The 23,983-nt window shown below is 47.6% G+C and overlaps 1 protein-coding gene across 8 annotated transcripts in view; it reads left to right on the top strand.

Annotated features, from left to right (window-relative positions):
- The window catches only part of Mark2 (microtubule affinity regulating kinase 2), a 63,287-nt gene that overhangs the window by 24,899 nt on the left and 14,405 nt on the right, over positions 1-23,983 (top strand). For 7 of the 8 annotated variants that reach the window (XM_076916425.1, XM_034484928.2, XM_034484923.2 and 4 more), the window contains exons 2-3: positions 23,287-23,466; positions 23,685-23,738. In XM_076916425.1, the coding sequence (XP_076772540.1) occupies positions 23,332-23,466; positions 23,685-23,738 (189 nt within the window). In that variant the 5' untranslated portion in view covers positions 23,287-23,331. Of the gene's footprint in view, positions 1-18,522; positions 18,918-23,286; positions 23,467-23,684; positions 23,739-23,983 lie in introns of those variants that run through there. The other variant, XM_034484986.2, reaches the window with a different exon arrangement.

Genomic DNA, 23,983 nt, shown 5'->3' with positions numbered 1-23,983 from the left:
TTTATTTGGTTTGGTTTTCATTCCTTCCTTCTGTCTTGGAATGGATGATGCTTATTCTGAATATATATTTTTAAGACAGTATTTCAGAAGCAAATACTCTGCCTTCTGAAACCACAGATATCGCTAGTGAAGCAGCCAATAGGGCAGGCTGCCAAATCTAGACAGTTGAATCCAATCCCTTAGTGACAGAGTGTCATACACGGATGAGTTGGCCCTTCATCGGATCATGGTATGAGGGTCTCACAGTAGCACTTAACTGTTGAACTCTCCCCCCCCCCCCCCCCGCATTTGGAGTCTTCTTCCCTCATCACACTTTCCCTGTGAGCCATCTCAGAGAAGCAGCTCCTTGATGAAGGACAGGCTTTAGGCAGGCCATTCCCATCCACCCTCCTCTACACCCACCCATCCCTGCTTCTTATTCTTGGCAGGATCCTCTTGATGTGATTTACATCAGTCCTTTTACCAGCTTTTCCAGGGTTTGTTGTTTGGTTGGTTGGTTGGTTGGTTGGTTTTGCCTAGGCTGGGATCAAGTGGTCCTGCTGCCTCTGCTTCCCATGTAGTCTTGACTATAGGTGTAGGTGTATGCTACTCCCTTTGGCACTTCCTGAGTTTAGGATCAGAGAAGAGGGACTATAAAGATGGCTTTGTCAGTAGGCCTGAATTTGAGCCCCTGAAGCCACAAAAACTACTAGATGGAGTGTAGTGTGGGTATAATCTCAGTACTGGGAAGACAGAGGCAGAAGGATCCTAAAGCTTGCTGACCAGCCAACCCAGCTTAATTTGTGAGCCCAAGAACTGTGTGAGACCCTGTCTCACACAGTGACAAGGTTAATGGTCTGAGGATTCATACCTCAGGTTGACCTCTGGCTACCATGCATGTGATACGCCTGCCTTACTTAGCCTTCTGAATGCTGAGAGTACAGGCATTTGCCAACCTATTTCGCTCTTTCTCCCTCCCTCCCATTGTCCCCCGTTCTATCTCCCTCTCTCTCCCTTCTTTCCTTCCCCTTCTTTATTGGACCTGGGACCAAGTGCAGAGACCAACCCTTGGTATTCCTTCATGAACTACAACCCCTAGCTCTGACTTTTCTTTTTAAATATCATTTTGTTTTAGTTTATTTTGTGATAGAGCCTTGTATGGCCCATGTAATAGCTATGTAATTGAGATTGGCTTTGAACTCCTGGTGTTCACTGCTTCTATTGATGTTCTAGTTGTTGTTTCAACTTTATACCAGCCAGGGGTCTCTGAAAAGTGGTCACCATGATTGAGAAAATGCCTCCATAATGTTGACATGTAGGCAAGACTCTGGGGCATTTTATTAATTAGTTATTTATTGGGGTGGGCCCAGGATGGTGGTGCCAGCCCCAGTCAAGGTGTTCCTATGGCTTATGAGAAAGCTGGCTGAATAAACCATGGGGAACAAGCCAGTTCCCTGGTCTCTGCTTCAGTTCCTGCCTCCAGGTTCCTGCCCTGACTTTCCTCAGTAAGGGTATGTGACCTGGAAGTATAAGATGAAATAAACCCTTTCCTCCACAAGTTGCTCTGGTCATTGTCTTTATCATAGCAGTAGTAACCCTAAGACAACCTCCCAAGAGCCAAGATTAAAGGCCTGTTTCATCTGTGGCTTTGGGATGGAGTTGGGATGGGGGTCCCTGGAACTGGATCAGCCTGCCTCTGCCTCCTGAGTACACCAGTTAAAGATGTGTGCCACCACAGCCAACAACTATCTTTCTTTCTCTCCTTAATGACATAGAATTGTATATGTGTCTCAGGAATTTCTTTCTTTCTGTTCGTTTCCCCTGCTTCCTTAATGAAGAGCTCTGCAACTCAGGGGACCCGTGCAGTGGTGAGACAGTGCTGGAGCTGTTGGCCAGTGGAGCAGGAGTTAAGGAAGGAAACCAGACTTGATACTTGTCCACTGGGAGACAGTGAAAATCTGTAAACATGCTTAGTCACAGCCATGTAGGCCAAGATGGGGATTCTGGTACAGAACTTGGAGTTCCCAGTACTTATCAAGCAAGACAGCTCACTCAGCTCCTGTTTTGTCTTTATTTCTATGACTGAATCCTGAGCAATTTTTTGTTCATATGTATTTATTCTTATTTATGTGTCAGGGCGTGCACACATGCCTGTAGGTATGGTTGCCTTTGTGCTGCAGTGTACATGTAGAGGTCGGAGGGTAACCCATAGGAGTCAGTTCTCTTCCACTATGTGGGTTCCAAGAAGTGGACTGAAGTCCTCAGGCTTAGCGCCAAACACCTTTACCCACTGAGCCATGTTGCCAGCCCTAGAGCAGATATTTTGGCTTTTTAAAAAGTTTTTTCTTCATAACCTTATTATTGGGCCTGACGTTGAAGTTCAGAGAGTGATAAAAGACAAGGAAGGCACATAAATATTGACACTGTTGTCAGTATTCATGGATCATTTCTTTCTTGCTTATTATATAGTGTCTCCTACAGAACCCACTCAGTGCCTATGTGTCCAAATTCATCAAACCCTAGGGTTTAAGCAAATCTTGGCAGCACTGATGGTTCTCACTCAATGTGAATAATAACTAAAGGTCATAGACCACTAATAAATTGGGTGATGGGCCTAACTATAACTTCAGTTTCGGGATTTGGCTTGTAATCTGTATACTTCTTGTGTTACACTGCTAACTCTTTTGAAGGCTAGCTATAATATACTGTGTGTGTCTGTGTCTGCGTCTGTGTGTCTGTGCTTTCCTGCTTGCCTCTCTGTAAAACCCTTTCTCCAGGGCTTATAGGGTGCTTTTCACACAGTCAGCTCTTAATGAATTGTCTGTGAAATGAAAAATAAGAAATAGTCTGAGGGTGTGCCTTGGTGTGGAGACTTTGGATTTTAGTCCCATCACTGCAAAAAATAAAAGTTACAACATGGGTATTCTTCATTATAGTTAGTATACCTCAGGGAAATGTACCCATCTTGCTTTACAAATCACTCATTTCTGTTGAGTTTTAATCAGTAATTTAAATATAATAATTACTGAAAATGATTTTGCAGTAGTACAGCATTGTATGTGTGTGTGTGTGTGTGTGTGCGCACGCACATGCATGTTGGGGGAACATTAATACTAGGTAGAGGAGTACGGAGGCCAGAAGACAATTTTCAAGAGTCAGTTGGTTCTTTTACCATGTGGGTTCTTGGGATTGAACTCAGGTCGCAGGGCTTGGCAGCCTTGCTGACCAAAAAAGAACTGCTTTTTAAACATGGAAGGAAGGCTGAGGGGGAAGGTTTACACTGTTGCTGGATAAGAACTGGGGAAACCACAGGAGAGAATGCTCTGCTAAGGAATCCCTGTCTGGCTTCCTGAAGTAGGGACAAGAGCCAGAAAGCCAAGCCCTCTGTTCTTGGCATTAGGCTCAGTTCCCTGTCGATGTGTGTAAGCAGCTGGTTAACTGGCTTTATTTACCCTTCCTTCTATGATAGCAGACAGGCTCGAGAAGTGTTTGTGGGAGTTGTGTCCAGAGCTCTGTCCGTGTCAGAAGCTGCAGATATTTATAGGGCAAAAAGGCTCAGGAGTGTGGCACGGGAAGCACTGATTTCACACCAGCTCGGTACTGCGAATGCTGAGGACCCAGATTTTTCTTTGAGCCTATCAGTTGCTTTCCTTTCATCCGAGTACTAACCAGGCCTGACTCCGTTTGCTTAGTTCTGATATCTGAGGAAATAGGAACCTTCAGACTGTTGGTAGTTCCTTTTCTATTTTTTTTTTTTTAAATTATTTTGTTTTGTGTGAATTGTTTTTTGCCTGACTGTGTGTACACCACTTCATGCCTTGCTTAATGGAGGCTAGAAGACGGCATTGAATCCCTTGGGCCTGGAGTTTGGGGTAGTTGTGGGTGCTGGAGTTGAATCTGGGTCCTCTAGCTCTTAGCTGCTGAGCTATCTTGATAGCCCTGAGTTGCTTTTCTAAATGGACCAATAGTTGTGAGGAGGTTAAGGTTGGGCAGGACCATCGTGGATAGACAGGATTAAAAACATGATCTTTCCTCAGTTCCTTGTAAGACTCTGACTTTCGCTTCTTCTGGCTTGAACCCAGGAAGAAAGCTCTGACTGGGTGGTAGAACTAAGGACCTGTTAGACAGGTCTGCTTGGGCCTGGCTCCCCTCCCCCACTCTGGGCAGGGAGACTGAAACTGCTGCTTGCTGGGCTTTGCCAAATCAGTTTCTCCTCAAGGATTACCTGCTCACTGCAGGCAGGCAGCTCCCCACCCAGGAGCTAGCCACTGTGGGAATCATGCGGGTGGGGGCAGGCTCTGCTCAGCTTACTGGGTGTGCTGCTTGCCTGCCAGGCCCTGAGCATGCACGAAGGCTTCCTGCTCACTGAAGGCTGAATTGCCTGGAGGCCTGAGGGAAATAGACTGTGTCATAGTGCCTTGCCCTGGGCCTCATGGCCACATACATTCCTGACTGGGAGGAGTGGGGAGTTTACATATGGGGCAGATGAAGTCTTTGGAAAGAGACAAAACATCCTTCTAACATCTTGAGTTTAGATTTGAGTGTTTCCTTTCTCTTTTTTTTTTTTTTTTTTTAATCCTAGCCTAAAATTTTTCAGCGTGTGGGCCTAGTGTCCACAGCATGCTGGGCAAGGCTCCTTAGAGAGTTAGGCTACTGGGCAGGCTCACTTGATATTAGCCAAGATCATAAAGTGGGCTTCATGACAGGCAGCCCTTCTCACTTCCTGCCTCCGTCTGCAGGACAGGCCTAGAAAGCTTAAGCACACATGAAGAACTCTATTCACATTGGACAGATCCTCGGAGCCTTTACAAGTGTGGAAACAGGTCCTAGGAGGGAGAGTGATTTGTTCAGTTATGTAACTTGTTTGGGCAGATTTGGGTCTTCACTAGATCTGCCTTGGGGCCCTTGGTACTTGTCCCCATAGCCCTCACTTTAATGGCAGTTCTCCTCAGAAGGGCTGTAGACTAACATGGCAGGAAGTGATCTGGGAAAGGACAGGTGGAAGGGCAGCAGGGCAGCAGGTCCCAGCTCTACACACCAAAGACACTGGGTTCTTGCCAGGGACTGTGACCATTCAGGTGCCAGAAGGCCCTAGGGGATGGATTTAAAACAGTAGGCAGCAGCATTCCAGCCCTGGCTCAAGTCAAAAGGGTCACATGGATCAGAGCTGGGTTAAGGGCTGTTGGGTAATGAAAGAAATCAGGGAGATATGACCCCATAATATTCCAGTTTGACTTAGGGAAGCATTTCTGGAGGCCCTGCTATTGGCGGTGGCTGCTGTGCCAGGGCACCAAGAACACAGAAGTAACTTAGTCCTGGAAGCTTCCCTGGGGACTGCTTTTAGTTTTGTATACCACTGACCAAGATAACCACTAAGAGTTGCAAAGGAGACCATCCAGTGAGCAGCAGCAGTTCCCTACAGCTAAGCTGAGAATGCTTAGGGGGACACAGTAGAGACTCAGCTAAGTAAGCTAGGTGGAAGCCTGGAAAGCTTCCTGATGGGAGTGAAGGCTGGCCTTAGCTCACCAGAAGGAAGAGTGGAGCTCTATGGAGGGAAAGTAACCCAGGGAAGGAAGAAAGCTACAGCAAAACCCTGGCGGTCTGTAAACATTGCAAACCTTGAAGATAGGTGTCTGGGGCCCAGCTACTGTCAGGTAAAGGAAGCCAGCCAGCCCTTAATACAGTGGTAGAAATGATTGGGAAACCTGGGTCCAGTTGGAAATCAACTTTACGTGTATATAAACAAAAACATATACCCACATAGATGTATAAGTTGATTGTGTGTAAGAAGGGGTTAGACAGAATTTTATTTTTATATGTTTGTCTTTGTTTTGCGTATGTGAATGCAGTGTAGGTGAGAGGAGAACTTGGAGGAATTGTCTCTCTCCACCATGGGCTTTCTAGGGACCCGTCACAGGTCAGCAAACACACCTGTACGTGCTGAGCCATCCTACCAGCTTGAGACAGAGTTGTATGAAAGGTGTGTTTCGGGTTTGACTTTCTCTTCCTAGTACGGCCGGCACCTTGTTGACTGAATGTCATTTGGTGCTCCCTCTACCACCACAAGCCATGTTGTACAGGAGGGAGGAGAGATTTGTATGTGGGCAGTAGGCTGTCTGAGGGTTTAGTCCCTGTGCAAGACTTTGCTTTGCAACAGGGTTAGCTGAAGACACTGGTGTAGTGCTATGCCAGAGATCAGGGTTGCTTTCCCTTTTCCATAGGGAATGGACTCATGGGTCTTGGCTGCTACTAAAGGTTCTGGGGTCAATGTGATGTAGTAGTTGGTGAAAAAGAGGAGTCTAATGACTGCCTTGCCCCAACCCCCACCCCAGACATTCCTGTTTGTCACCAAACAGCACCTCTCTGTGGTAGTCTTGGGTTCTTGGGGGGTTGGGGGGGAGCACCCTCCTTTCTCAGCAGAAGCCTCGTGGATAGCTTCTGCTCTGCACTTGGCCGAAGACAGGACTCCACAGCACAGGGAACAAGAGTTTCTCTTCCCTCTTATCCTTCAGTCAGTGTCACAAATGCTCAGACCTTACCTGAGATAACCAAGATGTCTCATGCGGGCAGAGCATGGGACACTGACCTCAGGCTAGGAGGCAGCTGTGTCTGCCTTGGAGGCTTCATGAGGCAGCTTTCACTGCTTCCTGTCTCCCTCCAGGGATGTGCCGTATATCATGCAAGTCTACTTTTTCCCAGAGAGCATACACCTGCAATGTTCTAGTTTGGATAGGAGATTCATTAAAAGTTCTTGGCAGGAGCCCAGCCTACTTCTACCCAGGTTGATTCCCCTCCTTTTTCCAACTTGTTTGATGTGCTTGTTGCCCAGAGTTCTTAGGCAGCCGGTTGGCTCTATAGTGGCTAGAGATTGGAGATCTGCAGCGGGAACACATCTGCTTCCTTTCCTGGCCTCTGGGGTGGGGCTTGAAAATAGAGAATCATAATCTTTCCTCCTCCTCCTCCTCCTCCTCCTCCTCTTCCTTCTCCTCCCCACTCCCATGCTGCCAGGCAAACTGGAGTGACCAGCTCTGAGCGGGACTCAGCTTGCCCGCTTCACTGCTCTGTACAACAGCAGTGATCTGGAAGAGATTAGTGGACAGTGAGCGTCTGAGCTCTGTGCTTCTTGGACTAGCAGACTGATTCTCTCGTGAATGGAGACCAGGGCTCCTTAGAGGCCAGTGTGACCTCACCAGGTATCAGGCAGGTCTGCTTGAGGCTACTGTGTTAACATCCTGGGAAATGAGGAATACTTCCACACACTCCTGATGCCCTGCAAACCTAGGACCTGGGTTGTCTGTCCTTGGAACCCCTTGCAGTACAGTGCCCCTTAACCAGTCTTATAAATCTCAAAGCTGGGTGGTGTTTGTTTGTTTGTTTTGAAACAGGGTCTTATTGTGTGGACCAGGTTGGTCTTGAACCCACAGAGATCTGCTTGCCTCTGCCTCCCAGGTGGTAAGATTATAGGTGTGCATCACCACGCCCAGCTAAACTGGATGTTATGCCCAGCTCACTGAATGTAACTGAATGTTACAGTCAAGTTTTTTTTAAGTAACTTTATAAAATTTATTATTAAATTGTATGTATTTGGTATTCGTGATGGGGCTTATGGGTGTACCATGAGGTGTGCATGAAAGTCAGAGGACAGCTCGCTGGAGTAGACTCTTTTCCTTCCACCCCGTAGGTCTCAGGGTCAGGCCGGTCAGCAAGCACCTTTATCCTCTCAGCCATCTTGCCAACACTACACTGTTTCTTTAGTAGCAGCTGGTAGAGGAGCCACCTTCCCTGTCTCATAGGACCGTGGGTGGGAAAGTTCTGTGCTGGAAGGGGGATCCACATGGTAGGGGGTGAAGCCAGTGGCAGTGAATACTCTTCTCTCTTCTCTCAGTGAAGACTCTTCATCCCTTCTCTCTTTGGCTGGCTAGAGGCAGTGCCACCTTAGTCTTTTTGCTGACCTCTGTGGTCAGCCAGGAAGCACCACTGGCAACAACTTCCTGCTGGCAGCTGTGAGTACCTAAAGCAGAGAGAGCCCCAGCCTGCTGAGTGGGAGGATTGGTTACTTAGGGTCAGTGGAAACTGGAGCTGGGGAGGAGTGTGTTGGCAGAGCCAGGAGCCAGCTTCTGCAGCCTGAAGTGCCTGGAACAAAGGCCGAAAGCCCAGTACCTTCCCTGCCTGTGTCTGGCTGGTGGCCATCATTGTCAGGTTGACCTCCAGGCGGAGTAAATGATCCTGACTCTGCTGTCTCTGTCCTGGGTGTCCTGGAGCTGGACCTCAAGGCAAGTTTCTTTATTCTAGCAGTTCTGACATTGCTTAGGACAAGATGTGATAACTGGAAGGCCTGTTTGGGTGTTTTGCTTTTAACTGAGAGTTGATTCTCTGAAAATGGAACTTCCTTTAAGTATATGCCTGCCATATGACCTCTTTGGGCTGTATGTGCAGCCCATGGGAAAGCCCTTGACTGAGTCTGAGCCCCAGCGCCTGAGTAAAAGTAAAGAAATAGAAGCCCCTCCCTCCCCCGGATGCACACATGCTTCTTAGAGAGTCAGAAAGACTTTGCCTAGGTATATATTCAAATTGGGACTCCCCCCCCCCCCCTCACTATGTAGTCCTGGCTGACCTGGAACTAGACCAGGCTGGTCTTGAACTCAGGGATCCACTTGCCTTTGCTTCCTGAGTTCTGGGATTTAAGATTACAGGTGTGCACTACCACCACACCTGAACAACCTAGGACTTTTTAGAAGCTTTATGTCATTCATCTGCTTCCATCTCACCCCAGATAAAGCAAACTAACATTTCATGTACTGTCTCACAGTCACTGAAGGGGGGGTTAAGTAGTGTTTGATGTAGGTAGCTGGTTTGGTGTTTGGTTAGAGATTTCTTTTTTGTATTTAAGCAAACGGTTTCTTGGCAGTAGGCCTCTGTACTGTGTTCTCAGTGCTTGTCCCATGTCCAAGGTTTGCCCCTCTGTTCCCCTCCCTGACTTCCCCGTCAGGTTGTTTGAATCCTTTTGCTTATAAACAAGTGCAGTAGAATGTGTCAGCTCAGTTCACATGACCTTGGCAGCAGCAGCATTAGATGCCACAGTCATTTGAACTGGGGAGCTTACCAGGTAAAAGAAGGGAGATTCCAGAAGGAAGCGTGGGTCTGCCAAGGAATGTCCTTGGGATTCCTTGGTGAGGTCAGGTGAGAAGTGTCAGTGTCCATAGAGCAGGCCTTCAGCTGGGAGGTGTTTCTTTCCACCCTGCATTTCTTACCTCAACATTCCTACTTTTGGCATTTCTTTTATTTCTTCTGTTGTCAGATCTTGTCTGTAGGGTCCACAACATGCAGCTGTTTGAGGAAACTGTCTGAGACAAATGCCAGTTCACAGGAGAGCAACACTAGCACCTCTGACTCTTACCTTCCTAAATAGGTATCCTGTTAGTGGTGGGCAGGTGGTGATAAGCCTGGCTGCCACAGAGTGCCTCTTGGAAGGGACAGTCAGGAACTGATAGTGTAGCTGAGCTGAGTACTCACCACTACACATGCACATACACAAGTTCTCCTCTTCAAGGCTAAAAGCAGCCTGAGCTTTTATAAGTATTGGAGTGTGCCTATGCAGCAGTGTGTGTATGCGCATGTTTCATGAGTGTGTGCAAGTGCACATGTGTCTGAAACACTAGTCATGTTTCCTGCTATGACTACTTATGTGCAGAGCTTCCAGACCCATATATCTAGAAAGTCCTGGCAGGCTGGCAACACTGTGCCTGAGGAGCTGTGGTGTACTCTAGGTTTTTGTAGGGTAGGATGTTTTTGTTTAAAGTGTTTTTTGTCAGGGGAGCGTGGCATGGCCTTTTATGGAAAGGATAAAACAGTTGGGCTGCTGGAAGCCGTCTCTGGCTCTGTAAGAAACCCAAGTCCCTGTCTGAGTTGTATGAGATGACCAGAACTTGGCCTCTGACTGCAGAGACTTTCTGAACGTGTTTGAGAAGAGCCATCTCTTCTTGGAGGTACACTGCATCTGTGGTAGTTACTGGGTAAAGAAGTTTAGGCTGTGACTTGTGGTAACACAGAGGCTAAGTTAGAAAGTGTGTGACTATGATAATGACAGCCAGTGTGTCATGAGCATTTAGCGCAGGCCAGGGTTACTCAGAGAGCTTGCGGTGGATAATCTCCGAGTATACTGCTTTTAAGACTCCGTGGAGAAGCTTCTTTATTTCTGCCAGGCTCTTTGCCTTGATGGGTAGCATGGACTGGGTGGAGGAATAGGATGGTACAGTAGTATTCTGTGCCCAGCTTGATTGTAATTCCAGGTAGGTTTCCCATGCTCATTGCCAATTAGAACTTCCTTTTAGAATATGGCATTCACATTCCTCTCTCAGGGTTCTTTTCTTCGCTTCCCTCAGCAAATTCAGAGGTTGGTAGCTACAGACTTGGCTGCCTGCCTTCTTCAGAATAAACCATGTAAACAGTCCAGCTAACAAGACCCCAAAGTGACCCGTTTCTCCTCAGCACACATACTAATTCACACCAAGGGTCCTTCAGGTTCCGGTCAGAGGCCAGGAAACCCAAATCTGGATTGTCGTTACCTGCCTGAACTGGCTCCTCCCTACACCATTCACTTCTCTTGGAAGCTGGGATAGCCATGCTGTCTTGCTGGGACTCTGAAGACACATGTAGTAAAAGATGGCTCGTCTGCATTGCATACCATACTCCCTATCTGAAAGTCCTTGCAGCTAGGGCCTCTCCAGAAGCAAAATGGCCAATACTGTAAGTAATTGAACGGTTGCCCGCCCCGCAGACTCTAGGCCTAGAATGGGAAGCTGAGGGCCTGAGTCTTACTGGGAGGCTTTGACTTTCTAGTCTTTACCTAACTGCTGACAACCAGCCTGTCCAAGATCCCTGTTTCAACTATGGCTACTTAGTAACAGGATACAGCAATGTCTGCCTTCTAGCCCAGGTTAACAGATAGACACATCCCCCTTGCTTTGGTTATGCTATAGGGAAGCCAGCTCTAAATATTGGCCCCAGGTATTAAGACACTGTCAGAGGCTCACTTCCCTCCCTCTCGTTGGACATTTTCTTCCCTGTTCCTCTGCAATAGCTCTCTTCTGTAAGGCAGCAGACATTCAAAACACTGGTTTCTATCTGGGTTCCTGTCTCCTCAGACAGTCTCTCCTATTCCACTGCAAGCTCTAGTCACACCAAGAGGTTTTGAAGGACCTTGTTGAAGCCTTCTGTGTCACACTGTTACCAAGATTTAGAAGATTAGGGCACCTTGTATATGGTACCCAGAGAGCAGTAGAGCAATCAGTGGGGTCCTAGGAGAAGAGCCACCGCTGGTAAGGTTTCTCAGAGGGAACTTTAGCACTACTGGACAGGGGCCCATCGTCAGGCTCAGTCAGGGTAGAGCCAGCACACCACTGAGCTCCTCCCCCCAAACCCCACCCCAGCTCCTAGAAGGGAACTTAGGACAAGTGGGGAATTTCTGGAGGAACACACTATAGCCAATTGTGCCTGCCTGAGCATTCTCTTTAGTCAATTCCAGCAGCTAGCATACACATAAAGTCCCAGATGCCAAACAACAAAGATGAAAACGCCCCTCTTCCTCACAGGGTGCCTGCTGAAAGCTGCACTGGACTGTGATGGTCCTGAGTCACAGGTGTGCCCAGGATAGCCAATGCAGTGAGTTTACTTTGTGGTCTAACAGACCCCCTTCCATGGCTCAGGTTCTTTCCCATTCTAGTTGGCTGTCTATAGAAGATGGGCATGTAGCACCTCTGCCTATTAGGGCAAGAGAGCCTGGCTTCTGGAAAGAGCGACTGGTTGAATGTTTAACAGTCACTTCAAGGGAGTAGCCACACTGTGGAAAGTCTGGTCTGATGGAAGCAGTTGTGAGGCAGGGATTAGTGACAGCCTTGGGTGGTTTCTGAAACCTTTCTCCTCCTCAGGCTGACCTCTGGCCACAGTGACTTCTGGTGGTTTTCCTCTTTCTTGCTTCTTCAGCTCCCTCTGTGAACTTGCAGAGGTAGGAGGCAGGAGTTTGTATTATTGTAAGAAAAGGTGAAGCGGGAAGAGATGTGACTTCTGTTCAGCTTTTCCAGCAGCTGCTGCAATTTGGTAAGACCAGGAAGCCCGCTTCCTAGCTGGAGGCTGCCTGTACTCCTAGGCATGAAACCTCCATAAGGATGCCACATTAGGCAGGTCAAGAGCAAAGGGTTAAGTCTGTATCAGGTAGAAAAACTGTTCCACAAATGCTGAGGGAGGGTTTGTTTGTTTGTTTGTTTTTGTTTTTGTTTTTGTTTTTTTCTCTCTTTTTTTGTTCTCTCTCTCTCTCTCTCTCTCTCTCTCTCTCTCTCTCTCTCTCTCTCTCTCTCTCTTTCTTCTTCTCATGCTTCTTTGTTGCTTTGCTTTGGCAAAGCTCCAAGGGGAGATTCTGGGAGGAGATGGTGTGCTGGGTGAGTCACTGAGCTCCCCACCACCGCTGCTGTGTTTAGTTTCTGCATGCTTCACTGTAGCAGGAGGCATTTTGGGGAGGGACAGGATGGGAACACAGCTCTGTGTAGTGGGACAGTGCATTTTGGGGGCATCCTAGGGTTGACAGGGCCTGTAGCCAACCAGAGCACCGGTTTAAGCAGGAACTACTACAGCAGCACTCTCCATGGAGCAGACACTAATGTCTCCTGCAGTTTTGATTCAGTAGTTGTCACTTCCTGATCAGTAGCTTTCTGAAATAGTTCAGATTGGATTTCTTTCTCTTTGCTACTATGCTGTTTTCCTAGCAAACCAGGGGGGACTGAATGTAGAGAGGCAGAGGGAAGAGCTGTCTAAAGTGGGAGGCCTGACTGCCACGAGAGGAGAGGATTCCCCCTTTGAGGAAATAGGAAGCCAAGGAGCAGATGGGACATGGTGCCTTGCTGATTGATCCCTAGTTGTCTGTGATCTCTGGTTTCTATTAGTGTCTGGTGGGCAAGAGCCCACTTGGTTGTTGTAAGCTAGGAACATGATCTGAGGACATAGCAACTCTTCCTCTTTTTTTGAATCAAGTATAGTAGGTTGACCTTGAACTTGCTCTGTAGACAGGAAGTTACCTTGAACTCAGAATCCTGCTTCCACTTTCTGAGGATTGTAGTTGTCTGCAATCCAGATTTTACAGTGCTGGTGTTGAACCCATGGACTTTATGTATGCTAGACAAGCACTTTATTGTTTCTTCTGTGGCAGACAACAGGCTAGCTAGCCCATAAGCTTCCCTGGCAGTTTTCCTGTCTTTGCCTCACATCTCTCTGTAGGGATGTTGGAAATATAGATGCACACCATCATGCCTGGCTTCCACATGGGCTCTGGAGGATGATGTTTAGATAGTCAGAGCTTGGACAGGCAAGCCCTTTGGCCCTCTGAGCCACTACACTACCTCACTTTGCTGTTGCTGTTTTGTTGTTCTTAGGACAAACTTTTGCTGGGTAAAACTAGGCTAACCTAGAACTCACAGTAACCCAAGGTAGCCTAGAACTTATGGCAGTCCTCCTGCCTCTGAGTGATGTGATTACAAGTGTATATTACTACACTCAGCTCCCCAACAGCTTTTCTTTTTTTTGTCTTTGAGACAAGGTCTCATTTAGTCCAGGCTGGTGGTCTTGAACTTTCTATGTAGTGAAGGAAAACCTTGAACTTCTGATACTTCCACCTCTACCTCCCTAGTGCTACTGAGTATGACACGATGTCAAGTTTTATACTGTGCTTTGTGTGGAATCCAGGGCTTTGAATATTTTGAGCAAGCTTTCTAACAAGAGTTACATCCCTGTCCCCTCCCAACATGTCTTCTCTCTTTCTTTGCTCCCCACTCCTTTTTGACACAGGGTCTTATCTATATAGCCCTGGTTGGTAGACCTGAGTGCCAAATGTAGCTTAGGGTATCCTTGAAATCACAGACAGCTACCTGTTCTCAGTTGCCCTAGTGCTAGGATTAATTAAAAACACATGCCACCACACTTGTCTGCCTTTTTTTTTTTTTTAAAAGATATTTTATCTATAGCTGTGTGTCTCTGCATATCTATATGTGCACCATACGTGTGCAAGTGCCCAAGAAGGTCAGAAAAGGACATGAGATTCCCCCACACTGGCGTGGACAACCAAGCCTGTTGTCCACTGTTGTCTTGCTCTGCAAGAGCAGCAAGTGGTTCTCCCTCCACCAGCCACTAAGACAAAGTTTCTCTGTGTAGTTCTGGCAGTCTGCTTCCTGAGTGATTAAAGGTGTATACCGTCACTTTTCATCACTGGCTAGTACTCTTAACTGCCAGGCCATTTTCCAGGCCCCAACACATTTTCTTCTTTACCCTGCACAGTTATTTAGTATTTTATTGAATACTGTGGTAAGCATTCTGGGCTACAAATAAGACAAACCAAAATCCCTTCTTTTGACAGACACTAGATTAACCCTATGTTTGGAAAGGGAGGAAATGGCTTTTCTGGTAAGAAGTTTTGAGCTTCCTACCTCTTCCCTTGTCAGGGGAGGGCAACTTGTAAGGATTAAGAAATTGCATGCTCTATTCTACAAGTACTTTGACATGAACTAGTTAGGTGTGGGCACTTTTGCTCACATGAAGGTGAGCAAGACACTGTCTGAGTTTGCAGAGCCTGAAGGAAGTTAAGATATTGGGGACACAAAAAGAAATGATACAAGTCATGTGCTATGTGCTCTAAAGTTCAGAGAAGCTTCATAGCTCCTAGCTATGAAGGTATCCAACTTTGAGATGAGCAAGAGCAGAACTCCCTTCCTGGATTGCTTAGAGGAGAGTACTGTGTACTAGATGGAGCCCTTCCTTCCCTGTAGTATGTATACATCTATGTTTCCTATGAGACGGCCAAAGTAGATCCCACTGCAATTCTAACATCAGTGGCAGTCTCCCACTATATAGCAGTAGAACTGGCTGTGAAAGCCCAGAGTCCAGAGAATATATCAGAAACAAACCTCTATTCAACAAAAGGGGGGTGAGCCTAAGAGGAAGCCCCTGCACTCCAGCTGCACTGGTAATCTCTGTCTACTTCCAGGGTTCCCTGTCAAGTGAGTCAAGCCTTTCTGTTGCTGGCTGCCTCTGCTTCACTCCCACCCCCCATCCTCCAAAGCCTAGGCTGCTGGCAGCCTGGCTTTCCTGTGATATGGAGGAACTCACTGGTCTCCATGGTTACAGTAACCCACTGGTACAGGAGGAGCCAAATGAAGTGCAAGGCTGGCAATGTGAGCTTTCCCCAGCCCTTGGCACCGTGTGGTACTGGTATGTTGGCTGTTTTGACTATTTCTGGAAGGAAGGAGTTAAGGCACTAACAAGAAGGAAAGTGCCTTGACGGGACCACCTTCATCTTCTTTTGCACTATACAGTGGATAGCAGCATGGCTGCCCTCTCTTAAATGCCTCTTGGAAAGTGCCCTCTTTCTTGTAAGGAAAGAGTCCTCTGCCTAATAGTGTTGCTATAGAAGGGATTTGACTTTTCCTTGTTCTAGAATCAGGGTAGTGAGAATCAGCTCAGCTACACTGGTATTTGCAGCCAAGTTCTTGGAAATTATAGGTCTCCTCGGAGCCTATGAGTGGGAAACAGAAACAAAAAGAGATAACCAAAAACATTACCAAGGCATTACTGAAAACAGGGTACTGTGGCAAGCATGGATATTCTCCTGAGCCTGTGAAATGGGCAGTCATCCTTAGGTTCCAGTTTAGAAAACTCAACATAACCCTGCTCTGACACGGTCGGCCTAGTAGGTAGCAGAGATTTGGTTTGCTCCTGTTCTCATGCCACTTCTTACATACAGCAGGCAGAGTCTGGGTACCTTCTCACTTTGATTCAAGAAGACAGGTGCCCAAGCTCAGTGGACTTTCCAAATGACCCTAGCTACACAGGTTGATGTTTTATAATGGGTTTCTGAGCACCAGTAGCCCACGAGACAAATGAACAGATTCAGGGATAAGGTGGGACTAGAAACTTGTGTGTGCCCTGGCTGCACAGTGCAATCCTTAGTGCTCTGAAAGGAGTCCATTATCTCTAGTGGTCCTGAAGAGGTTGAGGATTATTGGTCATAATGGCTTCCAGACATGAAAGGGGTGAGAGGCTCTCAGCTCACTTCATGCTGCCTACTCTTCTCAGACAGACTCTGACCGCTGCTGTGAGGCTTTGTGGCCTGCAGGCACCTCTCACTCCTAGGCTGCCCTGCTGTTCTCTGCTGTGGGATGAGGGTTGTAGCACAGAAACTGTTGATTAGTAAACCACATTGATGGCTTCAGTTGCATGATCTGCTGGTCTTTATAGTTCAGGAGGCGTCTACCCTGGCTGGAGAGAACAAGTAGCTCTTTGAAGACTTGTTACAGCAGAATGATAGAGGAATGAAGGTGTTCTTCAAGTTAACGTACCTCAAGGAGTTTGAGGGGAGAGCTTCCTACAAGGAAGTACAGAGCACAGCTTTCATGTTCTCTTCTACCCAGAATGCTCCTGGTACGTGGACTATTGGCAGTTGAGAATGACAGTTAAGCCTGGAGACTTGTTCTAGCCCCATAACTTCATCTGAGTCCTATCCCATTTCTTCCTAGCTTCTCTCTTAGAAGGTCAGTGCTTGGTACTTCAGTTGACAAAACTCCAGTTTCCCACACCAATTCTGTCACATTGCAAAGCCTGGGGATTGGGAAAATGAAGCTGTTTGCTATCGCCCTGACTTATGAGTCTGCCAGTGGATGGAAAGGCAGGTGGTCCTAGACAAGGGCAAGCTTGAGTCCGGGATCTATTCCTACTCCCTTCCTGCGACGGGCCTCCTGGGGAAGGTGAGAGGAGAAGGGGTGCTCCATGATAGCCCCCTCCAGCAGTCCTTACCTCAGTGAAACCTTCCTTCCTGTTGTCTCTATATGGTCCCTGAGCCTCCTTTCCCCCTCCTACTACCTGTGGAGGGGGGATTTGCATGGGGGGGTGGTGGCGGGAGGATGAGACCAAATCTCCATCAAAAAAGGTTGGGGCAAGATTGGGAAAGGGGCTTGACTTTGAACACTGGGTACTGCTGTGGTACGAGTGGCTTGGACTCTACTCCAATTCTGCACTGAGAGGTTGGGGAATCCTCGGTATGTCTTGCAATCTGTAGCAGTTTCTCAATGGAAAAGGAGGATTGTAGAGACAATTTTGGAATTTTGGTTTCTTTTTAAAAACACAGAAATATAAGAATATGTTTTCCTTTTAATCCTAGGTGTGGGATATGGAGCTGCTTCAGACTGTCCACAGCAGCTGACTATGATTTGCTTTGTGCTCTAGCAGGGGTGTGATTTTGTGAGCTGCAGATAGCTTCTTTGATTATGTGACATTTAGAATTCTGGGGACTTTTTAGAGGAATATAAATGCTAGGACCCCAAGAGGTAGGTAGGATAAGTGGGTTGTTGGTTGGTTGGTTGGTTGTTGTTGGTTGTTGTTGGTTGCAGTTTGTTAAGTAGTTGTGTGCGAAGAAGAATCAAGAAAAAATTAGTTCGCTGTTGAACTTGATGCTCCTAAGGCATTCCTAGCAGGAGTAGTCTAACAGTAACATTGCTCCCCTTCTGACCTGACTTTATTCAGGGATATCTTTTCCTTTCTCTCTCCTTTTTTCTCCTATCTAGTGTTAGGAGATTGAAAGAGTGGAAGAAAAGGGGTGGAGAAGGGAGGAAGAAAGAAGAACCCACAGAGTAGCCAAACTCTGGCTACAGAGGCTGGATATGTGGTGGACATTTCTACTCTCCTGAGTGGCATGGTTTCTCAGAGGTATGCTTAGGTGCCAGGAGGACACAGAGGAAGCCTTGGATGTTCCCAGAAGGGTCAATAGATAACCAAGATGAGATCTTTTCAGAACTGTGAATGAGAAAGACTCTCGCCTGGAGGGTTGCCGAGAGGCTGCAGGTGTGGCACCGGTGACCTGTCAATGGTGGGATGAGAAATTATTGCCACCAAGTCACCCAAGTGCAGATCATAGGGATTTTGTTGTTTGAGGACCCTAAGGACAGATCTGCAGAAGCAGGACTATAAAGGAGGGGGACATTTAGATTGTTTCAGCCTTTGCACAGAAGTTTCCTTCTCTGTCATATGTAAGGATCTTTTTTGAGTTTTATCCACCCTCCGGGGATTTCACATGTTCCCTGCCCTCCTGAAGTCACACTGAAATGTTTGGTGTCTTAGTGCAGCATGAGTTTTCTTGGGTTGAGTGCTGAGTTTGAGGAAGTAGTAGGTCCAGTTGCCACTGTGGGATTATTGGGGTCTGCTTGCACGAGACCTGCTTTGGTACTAGGCAAGGTTTGCTGGTCGCCAGTCTTGAGTTATTAGCACATCTGAGTCACAGGTTGCCTCGCTGATCTGCCCCTACCCAGGTCTCTCTCTCTCTCACCTGTTGCAGCAGGTGAGATAAGGGCTTTAGGACAGCCCAGTCTGAAGTCTGCTCTTCACTCTCTCCAGCTGCTGTTAACAGCAGAGCACCTTGGGGAGGGTGGGGCAGCCCACTTCCGGGGACAGAGGGAGGGGGAAGGGAGAAGGAAGTTGTTTTAAACCCGCCCCTAGGTCTCCCTTCCTGCTTGCCCATGTCCTGCTCCTTTCCTCCCGGCTAACTTCTGCTGTACCATTCTGGACTGTACACTCCTTCTGACCACTCAGCCTTAACAAGCCATAGGCTTTGTCCCCCTAGCTCTCTCTGCCAAACCCAGTCTCTCTCTTTCTGCTAGTGGTGGTTTCGGTTGCGACACAGTCTAGGTTCCCAAGCAGGAACTGCTCTGCCTGGCTGCTACGCTTTTTACTGAGGAGGTGGTGGAAGGTGTCGCCTGGCCTGTGCTGGCTGAGTAAGGGTGGCTGGCTGGCTGAGCCGGCAGCCCCCGCCCTGGGCCTGGCTCATCTCGGCCTCTGTACTTTGCCCTCGCTGCCTGACAGGTTCTGCTGAATGGAAGTTGCTGGTAGTCCTTGTCCCCTTCTCCGGCTGGGTATGTTTTCCCCATTTTGTCCCTGGGGCTATCCTTTGAACAGAATCTTGGAAGAGTTGCTAAGTGGAGGTGGGCACTAGCACCAGGCAGGCAGATTCTCAGGAAGGGGCATCTAAATGTCGAAGAGACATTGCCTATGAAGGAGAAAAGGAAAACGGGAAGATACCAAAAGATCTTTGGCCTCACCAGCCTGAGGCAAGAAAACAGGCTGTAGTAGAAGAGGTATCGTAGTGGGAGTCCAGCTGGGACCTAGGACAAGGGCCTAGGGAGGTCTTTTTATACTCCACCTCCCTTAAGCATGCTCTGTGTTTGGCCAGGAAATGTCTGCTTTCCCCCTCACCTCCCAACCCCAGCCCCCACCCTCAGTCTGGCCCTTCCCAGTCTGCAGAAGCCACAGTATACTTGAGGGCCAGCCCTGTGTGCTGAGCCCCAAAGCATGGCTTTGCAAAAGGAGAATAGTTTGTGGCAGCCTCCAATATTAGGACAGAGGACCCTGCCTTGCCAAGTCAGTGTTGGGCCTCTGGGGTGGAGGCTATCTTCAGGCAAGCCTGGCAACATGAGCTCCCAGTCTGAAAGTCTCTGGGTCCAGTAGACGTAATACTCTGCCATCTGCCCATCACTAACCCCAGAGCGCTTTTGACTGTTGTTCTAGATCAGGGCTACTTAGAAACTCTGAAGATGACTTGAGAGCCACGGGAGGGAGTTCTGTTACTGAGGAAGCCTGGCTAGGGTATAATATGTGTCATAGCTCTGGTGGTGTTCATCCTGCTGTAAACAGGGAGGCTGAATGTGGGGAGGGGAGCAGGGCTTAGCCAAATCTTGCTTTGTGGTCCAGAAGAACAGCTAGGTCTCACCCCATTACCTATTCAGACCTGGATAAATGGGACTGATCTGAACCACAGGAAGGGAATTCTCTCTCCATAATGGCCACCCTACTATCTTACCTCAGAGCAGCAGCAGGAGAGGGTGGGAGTTACCTCACTTGGGTCCTTGGCTCAAGAAGCAGTGTTTGCACAAAGTGTTACTGTCTAACATCTTTCCATGTTCTTCCCATGGATTCTCCTCACCCTGTCCCCACTTCTGCTAGAAAGTATCTTGTGTCATGAAGAAATAGTGGGGTCAGAGAAATACTGGTTTAAATCCTAAGAGTTGGATGGCTCAGATCTGAAAAGGGGGTTGGTGATTGGAACAGAAACCCAAGGGACAGACAGCAGAGCTGGCTTACTTCCTTGGGTCCTAATCAAGAGCCCTCTCTCACTGTGCTGGGGACCAGCCTTTTCACAGCTGTCCCACCTGGGTGCCTAGCACCTCTTCTTTCTTCTTAAGAAAGCCTGTGATAGTCAACAAACAGCTCTGATTGCATTTCACCAAGCCTGGAGATTAGCAGGGGGCTTAGTTTAGACCCTTGTCACCCCTAAACATCTCTGTGAGACCATAGTTGGCTTAGCAGACTCAGCTTGAATCCAAAAGGTTACTGACAGGAGGACTTAACAGGAGCATTTGGAGACATAATAGTTGCTTAAAAAACAAAACCATGGTCTGATTATATAGCCTATGGCGGCCTGAATTTTCTCTGTAACCTAGGCTGCCTGATGGTTGCTCTTTATTTAACATTGGATAAAACAGTTGACACATGTTCTCTCATCTGACAGTGAAAGGTAGGAAATGTTTTATTGCCACTTTAAAGATACGGAAACTAAAGTTAGTAGGTAAAGAGCTAGGGCTCGAACCTTACTCTGTATGCCAGACAACCCCCCAGCATGAATGCCAGCTCAGGGCATCTTGGGGTGGTTCTCTCCCCCCTTTTCAGGAAGATGTTGATAGCAAGGAAGTTAACCTGAACTGAGTAGCAGTTAGGATCTGAACTCTGGGCGTTTGTATCTAGTTCTCTACACTGCTAATCCTAACCCATAAGGAAGCAAGCGCATGGCAGGCTTGTATGCTACTGCTTGAAGTATAACAACAGCTGAGCCTGGGGAAATGCTGCCTGTCCCACACAAACCAGCCTGGCTGGAGCTTCCTAGCTTGTGCTTCAGAGATGCAAAGGGTCTAGATTCTTATGGTTTTTTAGTGTGAGAATTGCAGGTCCTTGGGCTTCAGCCCTAACAAGTTCCTGCTGTCCTTGGTTTCTGCCCTTGGAAAAGGGGTGTCACAGGAACTTATATTAAAAGTTACCAAAGGGTTAGATGGACGGCTCAGTGGTTAAGAACATATACTGCTATTAGAGTGGACCTCAGTTGAAATAGTGGTTTACAACTGCCTGTAACTGTAGGTCTAGAGGATCCAGTTACCTCTTCTGACTTCAGTGGGCACATCCACACATGTGGTGCACAGACACATAAGGAAAGGGTCTGGTGCTAGATTGGTAGGACACCTGCCGAGTGTATTCGAGATCCCAGGTTTAATCTCCAGCACCACAAAAAAAAAAAAAAAAAAAAAAAGTGCCAGGAAGTGCACCCACTCAGCAGCTGAGGCAGAAGGAAGGAAGGTTTCCAGTTGTTGGTGCCCTGAGGGCAGGGGGAGCACTGAATAGCAGTTTGTTGGGGAGGATGGGGCCAAGAAGAAGAGACATTAGAAGCTAGGCTTCTGAGACCTGTGGATGGTTTCAAAGTATCGTTTAGACATAGCTGCAGATAGAACTCCCCCCCACCCAGTATGACCCCCAGGGTTCCTTGGAGAAGGTTTATGAAGCAGATACTTGAAAAAAATATTTGTCCAGTCTCTGCTGTGACAGCTACAGATTAGCAACAGTGGGACTTGAGGAATTGTAACAGAGATGACATTCCCTCTAGATGACTACGAATCTGCATCTACCTCTCTAGGTTTGTATGTAGGTGTCAAGGGGGCCTTCACGGTTGTCCATGTGCAAGGACTTCCAGGGTCTGAGTTAGCAAATCAGGGAAACTGGCACACAGCTGCTGAATTGACACATTAGAGAAAAGCACACACACGTCTTGCCAAGGAACCTCAGACATATCCTGTGTTGAAGTAAGTCAAGCTTTCTCTTTGTGGCTCCTGAAGGCTTCCCTTAGAGTCAGGAGAGGATCTGAGGGAAGAGACTGGGCCCTCCATCTCCAGTCACTCTGCTGCCCTCCACACTGTCTCCCTGAAGACTCCAAGGTGGCTCTGCCTGACTGTGGCTCAGGTTGTGGAACTAACTTTCCAGTGTGCTCAGATGTTCTCTGAGAGGTAAATCAGGACTCAAAGCAGGGTGAAAGAGTCCCCTTTGACATTGGAGTATAATTCATGTACCATCTATCCATTCAAAGTACAGATGAGTGGCTTTTATGAAATTTTGTGTTGTTTGCTTTCAAAATATTTTCAGTATCCCTAAAGAAACCCCATGCTCTTTACCTGTCACCTCAAACTTCCTGCCACCATCTAGGTAACTATGACTCTGCATCTGCCTGTCTAGATTTGTATGTTCTTGGCAGTCAAAAATAGAGTCAGATAAGATGGTCCTTTGTGGCCAGCTTCTCTGTCTCTTCAGGATTCTTTGGTGGAGCAGTGTGTATCGGTGATTCCCTTTATATGATCAACTCTATGCCACTGTGGTGTTAGGTCACATTTATCAGTTGATAGGCATTTGATTAGTTTCCCCTCTAGCATTGAGAATTATGACCATTCTCAATTCTGTGACCATTGATGCACAGGAAAGTCTTCATACCTATTTTCATTGGAACTATGCACTTTGTATGTAACTACTGCCTCTCAGCTCATTTGCACCATTGAATACAGGAGAGCAGAGTGGGGCAGGCAGCAGCACTACACAGACCAGTTGTTGAATTCATTTGTTGGACAGTGATTTGCTGAGTACTGTCAAGTGTGCGATGTGATGTGTCAGTTAATAAAGAATATCATAGGCTGTCTTCGTGGGCTTTCAATATCTGGAACACATCAATAAACAAATGTAAAGAATGAATAGTAGAGGTTGATGCTAAGACCTGGGTGATAGGGACTTTGAAGTGGTTAGACCATGTGTTCCTGCAACTGAGAGCCAGCATTCTTGGAGTGTGAGCAGGGCTGTCAGAGACAAGGTCTCCCAGCTATGATTAGGGCAGAGGCTCCACTAGGTTACTAATGGGAGCTAACGGTGGTTGGTGGTGCTGATGAGGTACAGCTCTAGTCCTGAGCTCTGGTGTGTAGAGGATCTTAGCCCTGAGCCTTACACTGGGTGCCTTTGCAGTGAAGACTGACTGTGATGACCTTCCCTGGCCACTCCCCTGCCTTATGATTTCTTGTATCCCTGCCAGTCTACTTTGGAGTCTGCCCCTGCACCCAGCCTCTTACAGTTTTTTCAGAACTGAGGGTAGTGGTAGACAGAACTGGAGGGGCAGCCCGTAAAGGTGTGTCTGTTTCCACCCTGCAGCCCACCTTGGGACACCTTGATTCCAAGCCCGGCAGTAAGTCCAACATGCTTCGGGGCCGCAACTCAGCCACCTCTGCTGACGAGCAGCCCCATATTGGCAACTACCGGCTCCTTAAGACCATTGGCAAGGGCAACTTTGCCAAGGTGAAGTTGGCCCGGCACATCCTGACGGGGAAAGAGGTGAGCACTGGGGTTGGGGCCATGGTAGCAGCTCATATCCTGTTGACACTCCCCAACAGGCAGTGCTGAGACTCTTGTTTATCTGCAGAAGTGAGATCTGATAGGTATGCTAGGAGCCAAGCATGAGAAGTAGTAGAAAATCCGATGGAGAAAGTAGCATCAAGTCCTGATTTTGTCTGGTCAAGAAAGTGACCTTAGGCTTTTTGTTTTATGTTCAGGTAGCTGTGAAGATCATTGACAAGACTCAGCTGAACTCCTCCAGCCTGCAGAAAGTAAGTTCCCAGGACTTCCCATCCCTTTCTAAGGCTTCCTTTTATCAGTGATCTGCTGGCCCTACAATATTACTTCCTTAAAACTTTTGTCTCTTCAAGCTAGGTGTTGGTGGTGGTGGTACAAGAGACGAGTATCTGAGAGTTCAAGGCTAGCCTGGTCTACAGAGGAACTTCTAAGACAGCCAGTGCTACACAAAGAAACCCTATCTTGAAAAATAAACACCCAAAAAAAAACCTTTTGCCCT

The sequence above is a fragment of the Arvicanthis niloticus genome, chromosome 1 (assembly GCF_011762505.2).
Source record: "Arvicanthis niloticus isolate mArvNil1 chromosome 1, mArvNil1.pat.X, whole genome shotgun sequence".
In the NCBI taxonomy this organism is placed as follows: Eukaryota; Metazoa; Chordata; class Mammalia; order Rodentia; family Muridae; genus Arvicanthis; species Arvicanthis niloticus.
Note: the sequence above shows the minus strand (reverse complement) of the source record. Positions and strands in the feature narration are given on the sequence as shown.